General features: G+C 33.3%; 1 protein-coding gene across 5 annotated transcripts in view; it reads right to left on the bottom strand.

Moving 5' to 3' along the window:
* CEP128 (centrosomal protein 128) overlaps positions 1–25,250 on the bottom strand; it is a 120,777-nt gene that overhangs the window by 32,911 nt on the left and 62,616 nt on the right. For all 5 annotated transcript variants that reach the window (XM_085317596.1, XM_085317591.1, XM_085317595.1 and 2 more), the window contains one exon: positions 23,458–23,650. In XM_085317596.1, the coding sequence (XP_085173722.1) occupies positions 23,458–23,650 (193 nt within the window). The remainder of the gene's footprint in view (positions 1–23,457; positions 23,651–25,250) is intronic.

The raw sequence follows: 25,250 nt of genomic DNA, 5'->3' as shown, positions 1-25,250 counted from the left end.
GTGATTCAGATTATTCTGAAGTTGACACCTGCACTTTGCTTCAGTTCTCTACACACAGGCAACTAGAAAAGATTTTTTTAAGCTGTCCCAGATACCTGTACGCAGCTGACAGATCTGACATAGGACTCACACCCTTCTGAAGCAGCTGTAGCTCACCCAGGAAACTGTTCAGCACCTCATATAGGGCAAAGCGCCTATCAAAGAGCCACTGTGGGTCAAACCTCTCCGGTCGGCAGAGTAGCTGTCTATACTCCACTGACTATAATGAGAGTTCACACATCTACCTTAAATGCATGCACCTGCATTTAGATGCCAATTTCAAAATGAATCCCATCACTAATTTCACTGGTTCATATTTATAACATAAAACTAATTGAAATTAGTATACTACAAAATTGTTTGGCTTTCTGTGTTCTTATACCTGTAAAACAAAGTATTTAATTACCTACTTTACAACTAGCAATGAAACTATGTTTATATAGTGCTCAGAACATTAAGATTTTGTAAAGAAAATGTTTAGCATTATTAATAAAAGTTAATATAACTGTGGATTAAAGAAATAGACTCCAACATCAGCTGAGATTCAGTCACTAAGAGCAGCTGCTATGTACACTTTTTAAATGGTGCTCAAAGAAAGGGCAATCTTAATACTTCTAATATTGTGGCATTAAAATAAGATTTACTGGATGTGAACTGCAGAACTGAAAAAAAGTGTTGTTTTTTAACAACAAACTAAAACCAATTGTTCTTCTACTCTGTTCAACCAAAATGCAAATCAGTATTTTCAGTTACACATTAATAAAATTGTTCTTGATTTTGCTAAGTTTGAAACTTTAGAAACCTACATTTTATGTTATACAAGCATATGGCATAAAATCTGAGAGAGATGATTTAAGTCATACTCTGATCACTTTATCATTAAATTTGCCTTGATCAAAGATTACCGTAGGTTTATTTCAACTCTTTATCATTCTGACTTCAAAATATACATCTCATGTTAGTATTATTCTTTTGAATGCCCTGACAGAGTCTTACTAAAGGTCTAGAAACAGTAGATTCTGAGCAATGGTTAAGAGGTCTGACCTTTGTACTGTCATGCCAGAAACCAAACCCCACTTCGACTCTAAAACAACTGAGATGCAAAACATTATTGGACTTGCTTCAAACAACTTCAACTGAAACTGTACTTGTGATGCTTGTAAACATTAAGGCCATTACTAGGGAAAAAACAATCTTTTTCTCTAGAATTCTTTAAGATAATTAGGTAGGTCATAGAATCTTAACTTTGCTAGTATAAAACAAGGACTACAAATCACTAGTATTCTAGAATGTGCTTATATAATCCCAAGCAAGACTTAAAAATAAAAAAATCCATGAAGTCAAAGCTGATACTGTGTGACTTAAATATAAGATACAGTACTTCTAAAGTAATACTATTCTGCTAGTTTGATCTCCACATTAGTTTAGAATACAGGTCACAAAAAGAACAATTAAAAATATGAAACTTCATGTAAAGCAGAATGAAATGAAACATCACTTATACTCCTGTTACATTACCTGTATCACCAGTCACATACCTTCCCCATATTTAGACTATGAGGTCTTTAAATCAGAAATTATTTCAGCATGCTTGCAGTACATACAACACTAGCAATAAGTGAAAGAAATAATTCCTTAAATTGTACATGAATTTATAAGTTTTCCCAACCGCACACTGGTCAGAAAATATGGAAAGAGAAAGATTTTTGCTACATAAATCTCACATCATAAATGAACATTTTTCATTTAAGCATTACACATTTTTAAAATCATTGAACTGAGCAAAAATATACAGTGAAACATTTAGGAACTTGTGAATGAAGACACAGCAGGGAGAAACTTTAAAATCTAATGTTTTCTTTGGAAATATATTCAGATGGTTAATGGTTTTCACAGCCAATCTCACAGGTCATTCCATTTTTTTAATTTATAGCTTTTGCTAAACCTAAAAAGTCTCCAGTGATTTTTAATATTGATTATAGCTTCCTAAATTGACCATCTTGTACAACCTTTACAGATTTTAATTCAGTTACCACCACCATAATTGCCACATTGCTCATCACCACTAGGAATGAAACAGCTGTTAATTTGCATCTAAGACAATAACTTTCTCATCAACATATAGAAAAGACCTCCAAATTCAAAGCCAAGGAGCATTAGTGAAAAAAGAGAGGTTATCATGCCAAATTCTTTGTGTTTATAAACTCAAGCAATTTAATAGCTGCTGTAGTTTTTAATAAGTGACATAGTCAATATTTTTGAAGAATATGCTTTATATGCTTTATTTAAAGAATTCATTCTTTTGACAACTTCTTGGTATACTTTTTTATTTGTGCTATTTGAAACTTGAAAGCAGGTTCCCMACACAGATCTATAGTAATGTGTGTGTTTGTTTGCATTAATCTGAAACAGGACACAATCATAACAGAAAAAAGAAAAGGATCTGAAGAGAAGATAGAAGAGAGGAGAAGAGAGGAGAGAGAGGAGTTTGCTGATCGAATAAAGAGTTATTGCCATACAGGAAACAGGACATACTGTGTTTTCCTTCTTATCCCTGAGGCTTAGGCGTGTTTGATATTTTTTAGCACAACTTTTAAATCTTCACATCTCCAGTGCTTTTTATTTCCCTATTTGCAAACGAACTAATCTGTTTTGGCAGAAGAAAGGAATAACATGTTAACATGGAAACACAATTATTTGGGGTATAGGAGAGACAATAGAAAAGTGCAGTGCAAGCTTTTCAGATATTTTACTATTCACATCCTACTCATGCCCATGACTTTCATGGGAATTTTAGGAATAAAATGTACCATATCAGGTCAGACCACATCCTGCTTCAGGCAGTAAGCAGTAGTGGACAGGAAGAAAATAGGATAAAACCCAGAATGTTACTACACTGCCAACTTCCAGCAATGAGCAACTTAAAGACCTCCTAAGAGAGAGACTGCATCAACCATCCATATTATACCCATCCTGCATTTGTTGTTTTGGTTGCCAAAACATTTTGCAACAATTATTTATTACAACTGATGTATTGTGTGAAAAAATACTTCCTTTTGTTTTAAGTTCAGTGTCTGAACTGTCAAAAAACTTATTCACATGCATAAATCTGCTTCTAATTTATTTTCTTAAATCCTTCCTCCTAATGTTTCACACCATTATTTCTCTGCTTCCTTAAGACTTTTCTTATTTGATACAACCACTCAAACGTGAACAATCTCCAATCTTTCTTTCTGCAAACCTCTTCTAACCTTTCATTTGTCTCAAGAAGCTGTCCTAAGTTCTCTTCATCAGTTCTAACCTCTCTGTACCTGCCATTATTGGAACTATGGCAGTGATTGTCTTATACTGAATTAAGAAGTACCTGTTCATGCTTCATCAGTAACATATTTCAGTGCATTTCAAAATAGATACTGAAGGTCATTTTCAGCATACACATTTTCAGGATACAAAATATTACACGGGGTTGCTATGATCCATTCTACGGTCCAAATATGCCCATCTTTGAATAGTTTAAACCTGAAATGAGAGATTAAATAAAGAAATCTATACTACAAAATTACCAAACAAAAATTATCAGTTCCAATGAATTAATTATGCATTTTAAAAAGAGACTTTTGTCAGAATGATAAGGAAAATAATTTTTTTCTAATATTGACATGTGACTTTTTAATTCTATTCCAGACTCTGCCACTGTTGTTCATATCCTCTTGGGACAATTTCTGTGCTGCTCTTTAAAAAAGCTAAAAAAAATATTTAAAGTGCACTGAAATCCTTGCAAAGGATATTATTATGACTGTAAAAGGCAATAACAGCCCAAAATTTCATTATGTCATAGAAACTGCCTAACTTATCAGCTGAGGGAGACATTAAAGTATGTTTACCGCATTTATTTTGAACTGTATTCATTCTCAATAGAGACCTATCACAGAAGGAGTAAGAGCGAGGGTTGTGATTGCATATACAGCTAATGTATTTTGAAGCTTCTCCTTTGAATGATTCTGCATGCTAACAGCCATACTGTAGAGGATTGCAAACAGCACCTGAAGGATCTTTGAGTTTTTAGCTAAAACAAAAACTGAAGGAGAAGCTTCTCAAAGGAGGCAGCACATCCAAGATGCTTCAGAATGCTCCTAAGACTTCAGGAGGCTATTCTGCACTGTGCACTACAGAAACTAACACAGAACCAGTGTTGTTGTCCTAGTCTAGTCCAGTGGACTTCTAGGGGAAAAAAGGTCTTTCTTCTTGGCAATCTCATAGCATTGTTCCCCATAATCCAATACCTAGTGTGAAATTCTTTTAGAATACATTATCCCTCCCTTCCCAATGACAGCAACATAGATACTGTGGTCCTTTCAAAAGTTATTGCCCTGTAATACAGAAACTAACGTCCAGTGCATGGAAGGCAGCTTTTGTGGAAGCAGTTGGAGAGTTAGGGAAGTCGACAGAGCTAGTAATTTGGGGGGAAAACGTAAATAGTAGTAACAATTACCTTTTTGAGAAGAGTATGCGAGTTTCAGATTCTCATAGCTGATGCCTCTTACACATCCTTCTGCTCTAGAACTTCTTTTACCTTATATTCTTATTCAAGGTAATTTCAGAACTGTTTTTATGAATGAGTGTTGCAGTGAGTAAGTGATTGTATATTCAAAGATCTTGCTTATAAAAGAGAGGAATAGACTGGCGTTGTACTTAGGAATAGGAACTTTCATGGGGAATGAAACCTTAGATAGATCCTTTAAAAATATAAGCAACATGAGCATTTGAGACTATAATATCTTTCTTCTATAGCAAGAAACAGCTCCTAGTCAATGAGGTTTCCGTACATCCATTCTGAGGCCTAAATTCAGGCCTCAAAACTGCTTCAAAAATTCAGGCCTCAAAACTTCACAGAATTCACTGYTCTGAGAAAGTAATCATCATTTATGAGTCATTTGTCAAGGGACAGATCTTTATTGTGCATCTCAAATGTCTACCAGTGGAGGAAACACTCAGTGACATGGAAAAATCAGCAGGCTGACCTTGAAAAAAATAAAATAAAAAGCTTTCAAAGACAGTTCCAATATGAAAACACAATCAAGACATAGAATTACTGTCCTCTAAATTAAGAACTGTAGAACAATCCTACTTACAGAACAAGTAGGCTATTGCTAACAGTCAGCATGCAGAATTTGATTTTTTTTCAAAATAGGCTTTCAGCTTTCTTAAATTGAAAATKTTTTCTCAGCCTCTGTTACCATAAAACTTTCTGTTTGTATGCCAAGGAGCATACTTTATGGCACTTGAAAAAAGAAAAGAACTTCAAGTCAAAGCAAGGTTTAATGAGAAGGATGTCTGAGAAGTGAAACAGAGTGCGAAGAATGAGGTAGAGAAAAAAGGCCCAAATGGATTATCATATGTAACCACGTGTGCTCGTGCTGTCCCAGTAGAGGGACAGCACAAGCACACATTGCCATATATATTATTCAAAGAGGTGCTCTCCTAGGAACACTGGCACATATCTGGAGACCTTACTGTGGCTTTTGTGTTGTTAGTGATGACACAATCTTCATACATGCTAAATGGATCATTACGTTCATAGGGGGGACTGTCCACATGACAGAGTAAATCTTCATGGAGACATGACATCTAGAGCTATGAATGTTTTCTCAAAACAACTGGCAGTATTATAAATTCAGAGGTGCTGTCCCAGCTATCGTTTGCTGTCTGAAGTAGCGTCCAAATAATCAAGCTGAATTCCAGACAAAAAGGAAACAAAGGTCTCCTCTAGAATCTAATGGGATGGAACATCAAAATCAACATAGCTGGGACAGCAGCATTTAGCTATTTGCAGGATTTCTAAGTAATTAGTGAGCCAGAACTGCAGAGCTATAGATAAGTATCTTCTGTTAAAAAWTTCATTTTGTTCAGCTTTTCCTCACAGAGATGCAAAAACATAAGAATTCAGACCACTAGTATTCACTTTGAGGCTACCTTAATAATCAACAAATTTGTCTTGATCCTAAGCAGCAACTTTTCCTTATATAGCTACCTTTGGGAAGTATTAGATGTCCTGTATGAGATAGTGGCCTTGTACTACAGACTTTCATCTATTTCATCTGCTGTAGGATGACATCACCAAATCTTATCTGAGACCTTTATTAAATCATGAGTCTACTGTCACAGGAAACTACTACAGCCTTATGCTGTCTTTATACCTCTATTTAATGATTGTTTAAATTATTTTAGTATATATTTTCAATAAAATAATTATTTCAGCAAAAGAAAAAAAATATTTATCTGAAAACAAGAGCTACAGTTGTCCAATATGATACAATAAAACAAAACCTGAGCAAAATTATGGAAAATTGCTCCAGTAAAGCAAAAGTGTATCTGAAAGACATAACTTCTTCCATGAAAATTACAATAGGACACATCAGATACAAAGAATACAGTTATCAATGATTTTTTATAATCTAGTATCAAGGCTTTTTAATCTATATTTCAAAAAGTTTTTTAATCTAGTATCTTGGTTTGCTGTTTTGAAAATTGTTTGCTGGAGTTTCAAGATGCTGTAATTTCTCGATTCTGCTTATGAAGACTGCATCCATAAATCTGCAGTAACCAAAAAGTCATCATGAAGTTTAAAAACTCATACCATCAGTGGTTGAATCTACCTCAAATCAATGGTTTAAAATATACAAGCATTCCTCCCTTCCCCCACCTCCCCCAAACAATTAATAACTGCAAGTCACTGCCACCTTGAAACGCCCTTCATATCCTGTGTAAAATTAGATGACAGTCAATTTAACATGCTCAAGAATGAAAAATTGATATAGAAGGGAAAATCATCACAGTTACTGCCTATGTCCTCCTCTTGTGTGAGCTCATGATCTTATCGTCCTGTGACTGCATTTCAACACTTTTAATCACCCTAATATTTAAATCTCAAACAACAATAATAATGAGAAATTCTGATCACTGTACTTTCTAAGCAATGTCTTTTATTCATAGGTAAAAAGGCAGCAATTCTTTAAGGGTAATACGAACTTTCTCTGTGGGAAACAAAACTCTCAGTATTATTATATGCAGTAACTACACTACTAGTCAAATTTCTGTATCTGAGAAAATAGAGTTTCAAACTTCACCTTGCTTATTATCAGAGACGCGCATCTACGAAAGAACACATATAAGACACAGATTTGTTATTTGAGAAGAATCATTAAATTACAGTACATTGCAAAGCTTTTCTTTTGTCTACTATTTTTTAAAATATCTACCAAAATCTGTGATACAGTAAATTTGATCTTCTATACACCATATTATGCCCCAGTCCAGGGAATAAAAATAAACATATATTAGGTTTTCACATTTCTATTTTGCAACCTGCTTTTGGCTTGTGAATCATCCAATCGTAAATAGGCACAGATACAATTTCTTGGACTAGACATTTTGCAAAGATAATCAATGCTGCTAAAGCCTTAATACCAATGTTTCAATAATGTCTTGATTTTATGATGAGATAAAACTATTATAATTTATACAGCTGCCCATGCAGTAGCAAAATTTCCAACTAATGCTGGAATAAAGGTAAAAACATTCCTAATATAAACAAATCTTGAGAGAATAGACTTCTAATGTCTCCGTAAGAACAGCCTACCAGAGCAAAAAACCCAGACAGTCCTACGTGATTATAGTAAGTAAAATAGAGTTACAGAGAGGTCCAGTGAGGAGCAGGTGTGGAACAAGGGAAGTAGCATGGAAGCGAGTGAGAGAAAGAGAAGAAAGTCTTTTGCCTTTTGTCTGCAGCAGGACATTAAATGGCTCAGTTCAATGAGAAACTGTAGGTGAATCCACTAATTTAAGATTATTTTGGATTTGTGTATGTGAGCTACAATCACAACTCTAGATTTAGGCAGACCTACCCAAACTAACTGACCAAAGTCTTCCTCTACAATAGTTTTGATTAGAAAACACATTAAATACCCTGGAAGGAAAAAAAAAAAGAAAAAGAAAAAAAAAGATCACCATTATATAAAACAAAATATATAACAAGTAATGACAACTTAAACAGAAAGTACAGTTGTACATTTTCTCTCCTGACTGAAGCAACATTTCCTTTCTGTTGATAATTAAAATCTCCCAGGAGCATCCAGAAAGAAACTGAAACTTAATTTGTTTTCATTTGCCAAGTATAAGCTTGAAAAGATAATTTGTCATTTCTTGTTTTAGAAAATTATGTTATATGTTTATGGGCATGGCTGCTACTTAAAAGTTATGGTATGGCCCATAAACGACACAACAGGAAATTGAATGCCACATTCCTCAATAAGTTGTCTTAATATCTTAAGTTTTTCCTTCTGCGGATGTTTTATTATCCTAACAATACTTACACACATCAGCAAAATTTCTTTTGGCTACATCTGAAGGGAAGCTGCTTATCTTAAATCCTCAAAAATATACCAGAACTTATCTTGGAGCTAACAGCTAAGGATATAGCTGAGATTACGGGTATCAGGTTTTGTGAAGCAACTAATACAGCTTGTTTGAATTGCGGTAACTCGGCAAAGTGAAGAAGGCTACCATACTGCAGCACAGCTTTTCCAGCTGTAGGCACTTGTTACTTGCAATGAGTAACCTCTTCAGAGCTTACAAATGTACATCTTAATTGAGCTGTTTGAAGATCAGAGGAAAACATCTCATTTGCGACATTCTCAGCAAAGGACAGCAAGTACCATAGGAAGCTGAAAGGYACCTGACATTATTTTTCCCTTCCAATCTCAGAAAAAAAAAAAAAAAAGCGTGTGTTCTAGCAGCGTGCACATTTAATAAACTGTCAGGGGTGTAAAGTACACACGAAAAAAGTTTTAGCTCTGTAAGATTCAGTCCTAGTGAGGACTTATCACAGGTAAGCCTATCACAGGTAAGCCTTCAATTCACCAGGTAGCCCTATCACTCAGCTTCTAAAAAACATTTATGTCTAGCAGACACATACATATTCACACTTGGGGGAATCAACCCTTCAGGGAATTTGACATTCTGATTAGAAATTGGATGTCAGTGCGTTACATTAGCAAAACAGAATTTCCCCGAATTTCCAGAAGCTTCCCCCCTTCATAATTATAGATAGCTATTAGAATTGACAGTATAATGAAACTAGCAGTTACATAACATCCTATATCCCAGATGGGATTTAGAAAAAGATACAATAAGGTATAAGTTGGCAGTTATGGAGAAACCCATAATAGTAACATTTATTCCTAATTTTCTCAGCTGTAGTTTGGCTTTGAGTTTCTCCTTCAGTGGGACACTCCTGTTGTTGCACTGTCACATGGTAATGGATGATATACCAATGAGATTTACCGGTTATGCTAGTAAAGACTTTAACTTTCAGTGAATGAAGACATTTCACTTATATTTAAAATGATATTTTAAAATTTCTATTATCTAAATGCATTATCTATTCTTATTTCCTCCTGAAGATGGAGAAATGACTTTTCACCACTAAGAAGTAATAATATTGTTTTTATTATAATTCATTCTTCTGGAAGTATAATTTCCTTCCATATAACAAGAGCTATGTCTTGATTTCAACAAGACTGTGAAAGAATTATTTTTATTTAATAAAGCCATTTTAGAAATCAGAATACAAAGTGCTTTAAGACAAGAACAAAATAAGAGTTCCAGTTGCAGTGTACAGTAAACATACTGAATTTTTAAAAATAGCAGTTTTTAAAACAGCCAAAAAGAAATCTTGGAAGCCTTCTAGTGACTATTCTCCCCACAATTAAATCTTCTATTGTGTCAGAAGTCAGTCTGCAGAAGTTAATTTTATATATGTATGAAGTCTGCAGAAGTAATTTTATATATGTATGTGTTTGTGCATGCGCATGTAAATATATATATGAGACATGGAAGACAAACGTTCAAAACATAGGGAAGGATAGAATATTTTGATTCTTTTAATTTGAAATATATTTGTAAGAATTTATAAACATTGAAAGCTTAAAGGTTAGACTTTAATCCTGTTCTGTTGCTTGCTTCACAGCAGCATCTGTAATCCACTCAAACTCCACAGTACAATGTCATTAAACCCATCTTTATGCGTAAATCTCATTGGGCAAGAATGAAGTATTAATATTTCTTGGGCTCTTAAGCAGAATGAGTATGCACATAGCAGAATATTTGCATTGCACTCTCACTTAAGAAGCTTCCCCAATAATAAAACAAACCCCAACATGCCAACAACCTTTAGCGCTGTTGAAAATTGTCAGTTCAACAGCCCTGGAAAAGAAAGGCCCTTTGTCCAAATCAGGAATGACACAAAAGTAGGCAATGAAGTCACACAGCTCAGGACTTGACAGAAGCAATAGAAGTTCAGCATCCATAATAGTAATGTCTTTATTATTTGTAATAGGCTCAATAATATTCATTAAGAAATGAATTGAGAAACTGTGGATCACCAAACATTGTAAAATCATGACAGCACCCACTTACTCACCTTAGTCTGATCTGGGTATGATCAAAGTGATTTTCAGCCTTTATTAGCCTTGACAGTGTGAATTATATGGTCTTTTTTTTTTTTTTTAACCAATTTCTCTATCTTGATAAATTGTAAAACAATGAAAACTATTCTTTCTCTAGAGCAGGGATTATCTTCTCCCTTTTATATGTGCTTATGTATATCTATATCCACTAATAAACCATTATTGCCATCTCCACTACACCACTCCTAGGATTCTATGTATGTACTCCCTGAAGTACCCTTAGCTGTTTTCAACAATTCAAAACTGCAGGACACAGACCTAAGTGAAACTGTTCAGTTTAATGCAACTAAATGCCAATGCTGATTGTCAGCATTAGACTGATACAAATTCAGTAACAGAGTCCGTATTTTCTGAAATAAATCCTTACCTACATTTTTCCCCTGTATACTGACCGTTTAAGTTTGCTTCATTGCTCTGTAAGCAAAAAGAGTAAAGTTAGCATTCTAAACCACCTCTAAACAGAAGAAATTAATATATATGATTATAAAAGGGTAACAAAGACACAAGTTAACTCTTTAAACTGATAATCTGACTTTTCAACATGGATTAAACCTTTATGAATGGCTTTATGAATGCAAAATAAAAAGAAAATTGACCCAAGAGAACCAGTAAGCTTCAGAATAATGATTCTTCCCTATTGAATTTGATTATAGCTAAGCAGCATTGTCTTGGGATATTCATTTTTCACTTTTACTTCAGATAGCTCATCACTAGGCCTGTGATAAAGATTATATGCTTACTTTTATTGACATTATCTCAGTAGTAGAGTATTTTGAGGGAGGATGCTTCCACTGTAGACCACTGGAAACCATTGCTGCTGAGCTAAAAGCCACCACAGTGCCTTCCCCAAGAAGAGAAGCAAGCTTTCCTGTTATTCATAAATTGTATAGTTGACCAGCTATGATACTGTCTCCTTGGGATTGTCTTACCACAAAATAGAGCTAAGTTCTACTACTCTTCACAGCATACCTTACTGCTGTGGGACAAATGCTTCTACAGAAAGTAAATTTTCTATTATATTTTTAAAACAATAACTTCTTCAATTTCTGATTCTGAAATTATAAAAATACTTCAGCAAGTTTATAATCCATTATACTTGAGATTGTGCTGACTCTGTCGATTTGAACTGCTTTCTAATGAAAAAATATACTCCAGAGATCTTTAACTACATTACACTCAAATAAAATTGTTTTCATTATAATTTTGCTTTTGATACAGTAAATTGCAAGAAATTACATATTTTTGGTTATTTCACTTTGCAAATGTATACCATTTTTTCAGACAATGATACTTTACACTTGAAGAGAATCAAGAAACCAACCTTTTATGTAAGGTTATCATCAGTAATTAAAATCAGAAAGATCAACATTTTATTCAGGCAGCTGAAGTATGTATGAAGTACGCATATTGACGCCTTTAAAAAAGAGCAAGTTTTCTTGGTTTTACACTGTTTCTTTCTCTAGTGGTAAGTATCTCAGTTTAACATCTACACTAAAAATAAATGCTTTTCTTAAAAGTGCTAAAAGTGTGAAACAATAATTAACACAATGAATAATTTTTACAGTTAAATGCTTTCTGTTAAACTGACAAACAGGCAGTACATAATGTTGCCCATGTACACCATGGCTGCAAAATTAACAGCTGAATTTAAATGGATATATATATATTTCCTAAGTAATAAAAAGATAGTCTACAGCTTAAGAAATTAGACTAAGCAATAGGAGACCTGGTTTTATTCTCAGCTCTCCTTTACTTTACATAACTAGGAGCAAGCACCGTATCTCTAAGGCTCAAATATTGCCTCTACAGCAAGAAAACAATATCTTATAGCAACAGTGTTTAACAAGAGTTAATAACCAGTAACCTTTTCTATATATGCAAAAGCATGCAAATCATGCACAAGGCTATCAAATTACCCTAAAGACATAACTGATTCAGACAAGAAAAATACTGCTATTCTCTTTTCCCTCAATAAAGAAAAAAAAAATTCAAATATACTTGCCAATTTTTACAAGGGGATTTATATTTAATGACTTACAAAGAGAAACTGATTATTTCAAAAACCAGTTTATAGCTTATTGTTCAAATCTCTGATACTGTATGAACTATAGAATTAATCTGTTTGCTTTGCTTGGCTCCAAAGACAACATCTTAAAATTGTTTTTAATTATAAAATCTGTACTTTTAAAAGTACCGTTCATAATTCCCATATTATAAAATATAACTAAGATTCAGTCAAAAATAGAAGATGAAATAGAAGCTGAACTTTAGGACAGCAGGTTCTTACCTTGAAGATGCTGACTGCAGTGATACATTCATTAAATTGATCAGAACCTAGCAATTTGTCATATTTAAACACCATCGGAAAAAAAAAACAAGGCAAGCCAATAAATTAAGCTATTAGCTAATTTAATCTTTATATGGGAAAAATAACAGATTTTCTTTTTTTCAATGAATAACTTAAAAATTCTATTCTTTAGTTGGAACAATTTTATTTGTATATTGCTAACATTAAGAGAAGGCTTTACTGTTGATGAAGCTCTCCTCAAAGATAATTTTTTGACAGAGAAAACATCACTGCAACTTCTATTCTCCAATTATATAATATTATTAACACTTTCGGAAGAGCGGTTTTAAATAGCATGTTAGCTGACAGGATATAAAAGCTGTTGAACCTATCAATGAATTACACTGAAATACATATTCTAATACAGGCTGAAAAATCCTAGACAAAAACATAACATTAGCTCTAATTTAAAAGATATTTATATAACATAGCAGTATACAAGATTTTTGTTTTTAGAGCTTCCTTCTTATATTAAATATTCAAGACTGTAATTTTCTTTTAATTTCTACTCAAATTTCCAACATGTTTTGTCTGTCTTTTAGGTGAAAGTGATTTTGACTATAGCATTAGGTGAGCAGACCATAGACCCCTTGGTTCAATTTTATTTTCTGTACAGCACTGTACTATTTAATTACACAAGAACCTTACCGTAAATTAAAGAGTTTCCTAGGAAGCATACTTCTATCTAATTAAGACTGAGAGAAAGATGATATATTTCTATTATGTACATTTCAGGAAAATATTGACTCAAGACACTAGTTTGAAAGTGCCTGCAACTTTTTAACTGCTGTAAATCAGTGATATTTGTTGTATCATTTATTCAGTATGGAAACACTACATAACCTGAAACCCTGATCAAGCCTTCCAGACTAAATCTGGAAGTTCTGTTGAAGTTGTACAACTGCTTACAAGATTTTTGTTATCATGTAATGTTAAAGCATTCTTATTGTATCACTATGATGATACACACCCCCATGTACAGACTCCTAATGCCACCAGAAGCAAAAAAAAAAAAAAAAAAAAAAAAAAAAAAAAAGGAAAAAAAAAAAAGGAAAATCAATAGCTCTTAGGATTCCAGCTCTTTAGCTTGGTTTAAAGAAAAAGTCATAATTCACAACAAGAAAAAAGATTAAGTAATAGATTCCAAGTACTTACTATATATTAAATTTCCATCCCCTACATTACTTTCATTCATTTTGATTTAGTTTACCRTTTGTATATTTATGCGAAGAGGTAAAACTAATAATTTTAGCCTCTTGGTATTAATGTGCACTACAAACTCAGCAAAAAGGACGCATCTTTCCAAATTATAAATTGGTATACAAGTTTCAGGCAAGTATTTAAAGTATGTGATTGAGGAAGTAGAAGTCTTAAAATAATCTCTGTTACAATTTGACCCCATCTCTTACCTTCAGTTTTTCACAATGGCAGCCATATTTTTATTATTGCATAAAAACAATGGTAAACAAAAAGAGTTGGATAAAATATTAGATAATTTGAGCAATGGATCACCAGATTTATTTCCAGCCTTCCAAAAAAAAAACAAAAAAAAAACAAAAAAAAGAGGATAAGATTTCCAAAGAATTTAGGCTTATTTCCATTCCTCTAAGACTCTGAATGCAGGTTCATTTTGGCAAAGTTTAAAAAAAAAAAAAAAAAAAAAAAAAAAAACATTTAAAGGGCAAGAACACAATTAAGAAGAAATTATTTGAATAGTAATTATATTCTAACTTTATGTATTTTTATGTTCATCATTAAAAATACACATTATGGAGAGTTTCTCTGAAAGTTTCAGATATCTTTTGCATGCTTAAACGACTTTTCCTTACTTGATGGTCCCATTCGCTATTCAGTAATGTAGGACCTTAAAATACCTTCTGATGTTCACAGCTGCCAGACTGCATTGTCATATTAGGACAATAAAAGGTAATATATGAAAGAAGGAAAGAAGGAAGCAAGGTTGAAATGGCAAAACAAGGCTAAAAGTTACAGTCAAAATAGTGTTTATACTTCACTAAGAAATTAAACATAGTATTTAATAGAAAAAATTAAGATTTTGTCAAAGTTTTTTATCTATATTTTGAGTCTACCTTAACATAAAAATCTCTTTGAATCTGTTTGTTCCAGAGCAGATAAATCATCCTGATTGAACCTATCTAAAAAAAAATCCCACACATTAAAATGAATGGATGCCTTACTTTAGAGATCATCTTCTTACCAAAATCACTTTTTGCATATCTTTGCAAAACACACTCTATTTATCTTCACAAATGATGAAAGCTAATGATATGATTAACCAGAGAAGATCATGCTGTCACTCCAAGCAACCAAAAATCTAAGCGTCTTCTGAAATTGTTTTGTATCCTCAAATCTATAGCAATGCACAAAAATTTCTTTCCTTCTCACTTTTGACTACTGTGAATGTAATTAGAATGAGAACAGAGTGAATGACTAACTTAATGCAAAAAGCACACCATCACAAACTTGCCTGGTATAGTTTTCTGTGTGAAACAGAGATGTAACACAAACCTACCCTAGCTTTAGGACTGCTTCATTACCCTTCATACAGCCTTACTTAGTAGTATAACTTACATCAGAGCAATTCTTAAAAAAAAAAACTAATAATGTTAGTGTGACTACAGAGTGGAGACACTGAGAATTGGTATAGAATATGGTCTGAAACACCTGGGGTATTACCTCAAAATATGTAAAATAATATCCAGTAAACACTGTTTTTACATAAATTGCAAACTTCGTAAGATCTGCACAGTAGAACTTGCAGTAGCACTTGCTCTTCTTACATCCCTATACCTTTACTAGTATAGATTTATAAAAAAATTAATGGACAAGGTCTTGCTGAACACATTAGACCTCATTTTGCTAATACAACATGTGTTTATTGACCATYCATGTCTTTTCTGAAATAGCAGTATATTAACTTGAAATAAAAGAACCATGTAAACTCCACTAACGAATAATATTGAATACTACTATGCTAAACACTTCAACAGATTCCTCCCCAAAATCTCGATGTTCAAATATCTTTTGTATTAAGTTTTCACTCTGTAGTCATTCTCATAGCGTAAATGAGCCTTAATGTAACAGACAAATAACTTCCATATAAAAGATACATATTTAAGTATGTAATAATACCCAAAACCATATACTCTTAACACTTCAAACTAAAAAATGATGCCCAAATTACACTACTCATAACATTTTTAAGAGATTTAAGCAATAATAGAGTGCTGCAGTTTAATTTTTCTTTTAATTCACTATATATACAGAGTTGTCTTCAGAACTATGTTTGAGATTACAAATACCCTGGCACACAGACAAATATGGCTAAAGCTAGTAAAATCTCATTAATACAGAGATGAAAAGATTAAGAAAGGACACAGAGGTAAATAAAGCCAGGGTTTGATCTCAATGTTATTCACTCACTTAATATATATTTTTAAAAGAAACATATTTTCCAAGATAATAGCCCCAGAGCTGCTGAAACTATCCTTCTGAGCTAAAACTAGCAAACACATTGTAAAAAACATTCATAATTAGAAACTAAGAATTCAGGCATATACCAAAGAGAAAATAAACTATTATTGTTTATGCATGAGGTATAGTTTAATTGCAGAATTTAAAAGGAATGAAAATGGCAAAAGATTTAAGGGGTTTGGGTAGCAATGGAGACTTTGTCCTCATGAAAAATAAAAAGGAAATTATGCTTTCTTAACTTTTAGTTTTTCCAGGATAAACACTGCAAGATCTAACACAAGAAGTCAAAAAGTTACTGAAAGATTACTGAAAGATTCTGAAAACCTTTTATTTTGGGTAAAATAACCACCAGCTATTACATTTTTCAAGCAGTTCTCCAATTTATTATTTTAATACTCATGTATTTGTGTCTCAATCACTTATTGTGAAAATGGGTTTCACCCTAGTTTAAATATTGCATGAAAAAATATTTTTAGCAGTTTAATTTTGTTACTTTCAAAAATCATGTAGTTAAAAGAGGTAGATCGAAATTTCCTAACCTACCACTTGAGCTTTTATTATGTAATCATACCTCTGTAGCCCTTCCCACCAGCTAAAGAATTCCATTTCTTTCAGTTTCTGTTCAAATAAAAAGTTTTCCATTTCACAAGTCTGCTTTCAGTGTCTTTACTGAACCCTCTCATACCCTTCTATCTCCTTTTTGAAACAGACTAAGCAGAGAAATTAAGGTTGAATGATACACTCCTGGGCCTGCAGAAATTAGCTCTGGCTCCTTATTTCTTTATTCCCTTTTTTCCTGTAAAACTTCCCATGATTTTGGGCAAGACATTTTGCCCCTATGTCTCAGGTCCATGTTCATAAAATAAACACAGGAAGTTCCGCCTGAATGTGAGGAGGAATTTCTTCACTGTGAGAGTGACAGAGCACTGGAACAGGTTGCCCAGAGAGGTTGTGGAGTCTCCTCCTCTGGAGATATTCAAAACCCACCTGGATGCAATCCTGTCTAACCCACTCCAGGTGACCCTGCTTGAGCAGGGAAGATTGGACTAGATGATCTCCAGAGGTCCCTTCCAACCTTACCCATTCTGAGATTCTCACACAGGCATTTTAAGCATGACAGAATACTCATTAAGGACTATGAGGGAAAACTCAGAGTCAAGCAGACCATTCTAGGTGCAGCATCCAAGATCACCATCGCAACAAAACAAAATTCAATTTTTCAAGCACAGTACCAAAGTTAGCAAATCGAACCACTGAATCCTATGCTTTCATGGTTTTGGTATTCAAATTAGCACATTGCAACAAAATGCATCAAAACTTAGAAAAAACCCTCTATATAAAGTATATTCTGTAATTTTATTCTGAATCATATTGACAACATTAAGAAAAGAAGTATCCTTCCTTAGTTTATTTAATTTTGCACTTACAAAATTATAGCAAACTTCTTGATTAAATTTTCCAAGAATGCTACTTTTCTACATTTGTTCAAGTTACAGAGCAGATGCTTTCTGTTGACAAAACTAACCAGTAACTAAACCATACCTAAATCTGTATGACCTGTGGGTGCTACCAGGCTCAAATATCAACTTTCATTGATTTATGTGTTATTTATATATCTGTGCTTTTCAGACTACCCAAACTAGTAAGATCAAAGCACATGAGAGAGGTCTGGCCCAGGTGTTGGGAGCAAATCAGGAAGACAGTATTTTTCCTACCTAAAAACATTTCTCTATAAAATCCTTATGATATGAACTAATTTTGGAACAAATCTGCAAGTCCACCTTACTGTGCTCAGTGACCCCAGGCACTGAGCACAGTAATTTCTTCTTCGTAAGAAATTCTTCTTAGTAAGAAATTCAATTTCTTCTTAGTAAGAAATCTGAATTTCTTCTTAGTAAGAAATTGGAATTAATACATTCTATTTCCTCAGATCTTGCCCAATTTGTTAAAATACTGAATACTCAGAGCAATGCTATTGAAATAAACTTGAAATGGTATTTATCTGAGAAATTACTTTATGAAATACCATATTGGATGGGATGCTAGATAAAGAACTGATTAAATAGTGAAGTGCCATCCAGGCAAACAATGAAGGTACAAGCTCTCAAACCCTAAAACCAGTACCAATGCCTTCTTCAGTTCATAGGTATTTAAAAATATTCCCAGTTTTCTGAATTTCTCCCCTCTTCTGGACACTATGATCATCAAGACGAGAAGACAACTGCAGCCAATCTCACCAAAAAACTTATAGAACTTCTGTTACTTTGCAAATAATCCTGACACTCTATATAATATTACTGTATTTTTCTTAATTTCCTATTCTCTCATTCATGAATCTTTACATCAGCTTATTTATATTTGTCACTATTACACTGTTTAAACAGCCAAATTACACTCTAAAGTTGGGACTGCGATAACACTAACACTTCTGTAGAAATGCATAAGAAGTAAAAATTAAATCAGAAATTAAACATTATTTAGAAGTATTCTTAAAAGATTTTTAATTTAAATAAAGATTGCAAGGGGATTGTTTTGAAAAATCTACAAGTAGCAGTCATAGCTAGTTAGTTCATCTGAACATTCCTCAATTTAGACTCAGTTGGCAGTTTGGGGATTATCAAACCCTTTTACCTGCACCAGAAGCAACCACAGGAGGGGCAATGCCTTGGAAGAATGACTAGTAGTAGATATAACTACAGAAACATCTATGGCAACTTAGAGCTGAAGTCTTTGACTACTGTTTCAACTACTTCMGCTGGTGTTCCTGGTTCATATTTTTTATCTGAGATTGCTTTCTTTCAGCTGCTATCTTCATGCCTGAGTGACTCTGTATCATCAGCAACAGTATGTATGCTGGCCCCAGGCCTTAAACTCAAATGCTGGCCTGCATTGTCTGCACCCTGTCATCTTTTTGTAAGTCCTATTTCTCATCCTTTATTTATGGGAATTATAAAGTGTATTTACTTTTTTATGTTATACAGAAAATTAACATATATGTAACAGTATTAAAAAAGCATTATTTCCTTATCTGCCTTAATGAGCATCTATCTCTAGAAGTAGACAGAAGAAAACATCATTTACTTAGAATTACAAAAACCGTAACATGTCAGGTAACCAATGTAATCACACACATTTGTAGTGAATACATGAATGTCCATTGTAACTAGAAGGCATAAGATTACTTTTTTTTTCCCCTGCTCAGTGAAAACCAGTATTGTTTACCACACTTATATAAGTAACTATATTCAGTTTAATATTTTTTCCATGGTACTTTTGCAGATAGTTAAAATTAAAATCAATGCTCTGAAAATTTGACAAAGCCTCAACCAAATCAGGTATTACAGAATTAAAAATATAATCTGATTTGTATTGTTCCCAGTGCACTTAAGCAACTAAGGCCTCAGGGAGATCATCTTAGCAGTTATTCAAAGAATACTAAAACAATACTAATATTATATCACGGACTTGGCACTATCATTTTAAACAAATGAAGGACARCAATAGAAACATTCAAACTTAAAAGATCAAAGCATGTTCTCTTTTAAAGTTCTTTATTCAAAAGCAGAAGTAGAAAATCTTGATAGCATCTTACTGTTCTTGTAAAGAAAATAATCTGCCTTGTTCTACAAAACGTTTACAACATATTTTTGTTATTATTAATTGTTACTGCTATTCTTATTCTGTTATTACTTGCTTTATTTTTGTTAATGTTTCACAAAAGAATTTTCAATAATAATAAAGTCAGCCACTAGAAACTAAATCTATTTCAAAGTTTAGTCTGATCGGAGTCTTCCTCAATCTAAATACAAAATGACTAATGCTTAAAAAACAGTAATTATTCTGATTGATAAAAGGAGTGCCCTATTGTTATCAGTATTGAGCCTTAACTGTTTGTACGGAATAAAGTTTGTAGGGAAAGCACAAGAAGAGAAATCCAATAGGTAACAATTTCTTCTGAAACTGAGGCAACTAAAAGATATTGCTATGAAAGTGAGAAGTGCAAACATATTACATAAAAAGATTCAAAAGAGATGACATTGTCCATACTTATAAGCTRTATCAGCCCATAATGCATGTCAATACTTCTGTAGGTTTACCTACAAGCCAGACTTTCAGTAGAAGTACATAATCTTTATCGCCCAGGTTAGTGCCCACCTTTTATAAATGTAAAAATATAGCCTCTCATTATGCAGTCTTGCATATTTTTAGACTTGGGTAGATTTTTCATTTCTGACTCTTTCAGATAAAATTTTGTTAGAGGATCTATTTAAATAAGGAAATTCTGATCCTCGGACCCAGTGTCAGTTAGTCCATTTTCTCACTGACTATTTTCACACAGTCTTCCCTTTGTTTGCATTGTTCCTCTTTCTGAAACCAGTAATCACCATGCTAGCCGTCTCTTTCTTTTCTTGGATTATTTTCCTCCTAATTCAGCTTGTGAGATTCCTAGCCATTCACACATTTTTGATGCTTTCAGAAGCTTACTCTTCTTCTGGTAGAGTATCTTACAGAGAGTGAGTGAGCGGGTGAGCACTAGAGAAGTTGAGAACACTAAGAGAACACTTGAAAATATTTTCAAAACATCAGTGTGGGTCTTGAGGTAATTTTAATTCTTAACACCATGAATGAAATTCTTCTACTGAAATTCCTTGCCTTCCTTCTTTTCATATGAAAACTTCAGGCTCTAGTTCCTTTGGTTACTGGATGATGTTCAGAATTCTCCCTTAAAGACTGTTTATACTTTTTTAAATGCATTTTCCTCACCATCTGTTGTTAAATTATTGGCTACTTGAACTTTTGTTTCATATAGACTACATTTCTTCAGGGATTTACTTCTTTTATGTCACAACACATTGAGAGATAAACTGAACAGAACTCAATTTCTTAGAAGAATGTTGCAGGTATAAGTCTACAGTGATTCACATTTCAAATACTTAGTCAGACTGCCTCATAAATGATCTACTAGAAGGAGCACAGAGGTGCGTGAACAGAATGACCTGAGGTATGTAATATTTTCCATAACGAGAAATAAAATGATACGAGATTTTCAGCTTGGAAAAGAGAGATGACAAAAGGGAATATGATAAAGGTCTCAAATCATTAATGAAAGTAAGATATGTTACTTACCCATAACTGGCAATGTTTAAGCTGCTTAAGTTATGTGTACCTTTTAATAGCAAGCAAGCTCGTAYTTATGTTTTCTACTTGAGAAATTTTCTTGTCTTTTCAGCAGAGGGCCTGATCTTCCTTTAACCTACTGCACAGTATACAAAGCAGGAGGTGTACACTCTTATCAAAGGGTAACCTAAAGTTATCCCTTAAACTGAAGATTTATCTTCAAGTATGATGAGAAGAGAAATCTACACACACTGTTAACTTACATTACCTCTGAGAAACAGTCCAGAATTTGAATATTTTATGGGGCTATCCAATTCTGCTCAAGCCATCTGTTATGGAATTGGATGATCTGGGCTGCCATTTAACAAATGAAAAAGGAACTCAACATATCTCAAAATCTAAACATAAGTTTTCACTACTCTTAACATCTTCAGCTGTATTATGCTTTTTATTCCACCATTATGTTTTTACACAGTGATAATACAGGACACAAATTATCTCCAATTAATATGCGAATACAGAATTATGTATTGACAGCTGTTAATTCTGGTTTTATCCAGCTTAATCATGCGTGGGTCAGTACACAGCATGTAATATCTGACTAACTTTCCAACCACTTAATAAAAATCCCCTCAAAGTAAAGGAAACTTCTAAACATCAGAGCAGTAAGTATCTGGAGTAACCTTTTAAAAGGAGTAATGAGGGCAAATATTCGCCTTTGAAGATAAAGTTTCACAAATTATGATGGGACCAAGAAAGCCAGTGACTCAACTTTATATGGACAAATTCTTCCTGATCAAGACCAATTTTACTCTTCAGTTTACTTTTGATTTAACAAGAATCCATTCTTACATGGTTAATAATAACCAGTAATAATTTATAACACTGAAAAACAAAGCTTTTTGAAGATGAAAATGAAGGTACACTGTAAATTGTCTATTTTCTGTTCACTATAATGCTTTATTTTACTATAAAAATATTCTTTATTGAAATAATGTGCTTAATTAAACTACAAATGACACAGTATAAGTGATCTTGAACATGTATGAAAAGCAGAATGATGAAGAGTGAGATCTTCCTGTCTTCCTGAAATGCTAAGAAAAGGAGCTCCTAAAGAAAGGACGAAAGCATGTTTCTCTACTCCTAAAAGCAAAGTCCATCTCTAAAAAATTGTAAAATAATAAACTACAAGTACTTGGAGTAATATTCAGAAATGGCTCTTGCCTTGAGGATGTTGAGGCCAGCCCCACCAAACTTTACAACCCTCAGTAAAACCTGAGTAGTATTTCCCTTTTGTGCTAAGTACGGATGGTGTAGATGCTAGTACACAACACTCCAGAGCAAGACATACACATACATGTACAGAGGAAGCACACTAGTCTTATGTGGTATTCCGTACATAACATGGGTAATTCATTTTAATTAGCAACAAAGCTTGTTTTACTCCCTTTTGCAATATAAAAGAAAGGATGAGAGGAAAATTTATCCAAGTTCTTTGTACATCCAATTTAAGCAAAAGGGACTGCAAAGAACTTGGGATTGCTTTGGACTTTTTTCTTTCTTTTTTTTGACAGATTAAAAAGTAGCATAAATATAAATCAATGCTGCCTTGGAATATTGTATAATTTCTGCTTCACGTTGCGAAACGCCTCAAATAGTACAAGTGAAAAATAATTTGTACGTCTACTGCCCATGCTGCAAATTCATGTGTTATTCAACCATTGTACTAGGCTGAAATGTAGTTGTTGGCAAAAAGGTGTATTTAACCAAAAGGAAACAAAAAACTGTTTTCTTGGTTATCACTAGCCAGTCACCAAATTAGAACTTGTAATTACTAGTCAATAAAATACATCTTACGCACCACAGGAATCACAATTAGGAGTATTTTAAATATCTCTTTCTTTAATAACAAAAATGGAACCAGCAACTTACCTCTCTTTTCTCTGTGAACTTCTTCCAAAAGTTGTTCTTGCTTTTTTATTCGTTTAAAGAGAGATTGATGTTCAGACTCCTTCATCTGCGCAAAGTGCTTGAGCTCTTCTCGGCTCTGCCGTAGGTAGCATCGCAGCTCCTTTTCCTTACTTTCTCTCTCCTTCACCTCCTCACACAGCCACTGAAGCTTAGTCTACATTAAAAATAGGGACAATAAAAAGGAAAGAATTCTAATAAAAATAACAGGACATAAATGTTAACTAAGCAAACTATCTTTGGATTGTATGCAGTATCATTATGCAGTAATATAAATAATAAATCGTTGTGCAGTAATAGCTACTTATTTGTGGCTATTACATATATCTATTAGCATTACAGCTATTGCGTAACAATAATAAAAGAGGATATTCAGAAATATTAAAAAGGCACATCTTGACCCTCAAAAAACCTCAACACACATAAACATATTTTAGCTGATATCCTGTAAATAGAGAAGCAACACACAGATTATTTACATCAGGAGCATAAATTTGCAGATACACATATGGAAATTCATATTGAATTAGGGTATATGTAGATACCAGGAGACATTCTCCCTTTTCACAAAACCTTTCTCTCTCCATCCTACATTAAAGGAATTTAAAGCATTCAATTGCATTAAAAGTTAAGTCACAGCAATCCTTCAGGGTCAGCAATAGAAAACATTTAATATTCATATAGAGGGAAAAGGAAAAGAGAACTCATAAATATGAGAATTTATGGTCAATACAGTAAATTTAGCAGTAGTAAAAGAGAAGACCACAAATACATACTAATGACCCAATTCTTTAACTAAAAAAAGTCTTGGCTGTCACTAACCCCAAACTCAAGTAATAACGCACTCTGGACCCAGAAACACAAAAAAGCTATCTTTTACTGCAGTGATCAAGGACTCAAAGAAAGAAACTGAGGCATGTTTCACCTATTAACTATATGCCTACATTACTTTTTTCTTGTACAAAGATGCAAATCTTTTCTCCCTAATATTTTTAAATCCAAGCTATCTTACAGTATACAAAACAGATCTGAACAACACAAAGCAATAGGGAAGATTCAGACTACAGCCAAATTCTGCTGCCCACTGATGACATGCTCCTGAGAAGTGTGATAGTCAACAGTTTGATGGATAGCAAAGCAATTCTTCCCCTTAAAAGTTTATGTAATAAAAGCAGACGGATAGAGACCCATGAAATATACAGCAACAAAGTACAAGGCACATAAGATGGAAAAATTTTAAAAAATGTAAACAAAAAGATTAAAACAAATGTCCTTAATAWGTTTTAAACTGCATGGTCTGGAAATCAGTGTATTACCTGGAAACAGGAAATGTAATGAAAAACACTACGACCAAGCTGTGTATTTAAAGTTCTGAAGTCACTTCTGAAAAATTATCTGTACATGAAGCAAATTTGTAGCTTCTAGAAATAGATAGAAGAATCAAAAGCCAGATGAGGTAAACAAGACCAGTTCTGAAAAAGGGACAGTTTGTAATTAATTTGCCCACAAAAACAGTTGACAATGTGAACAGAATATTTAATTATGTTTGGAAAAGATCATCACCAACATAGTTACTATTACAAATAAATTTCCCATCCCATGGGCTAGATGTAAACACCTTGGATTTCAGAAACTTAGGAGAAATACGACAACTGCAGTTTTTGAATATTTTTCTGCATTGCAATGACCTAAAAGTGGAAATATGGCTATCTGCAGTGGCAAGATATTCCCAGATTTATATTTCTTAAATACCTATC

Source organism: Rhea americana, unplaced genomic scaffold, assembly GCF_003343005.1.
Source record: "Rhea americana isolate MKP2758 unplaced genomic scaffold, rheAme1 scaffold_5, whole genome shotgun sequence".
In the NCBI taxonomy this organism is placed as follows: Eukaryota; Metazoa; Chordata; class Aves; order Rheiformes; family Rheidae; genus Rhea; species Rhea americana.
The sequence above is the reverse complement of the archived record's forward strand: the minus strand, read 5'-3'. Positions and strand labels throughout refer to the sequence as shown.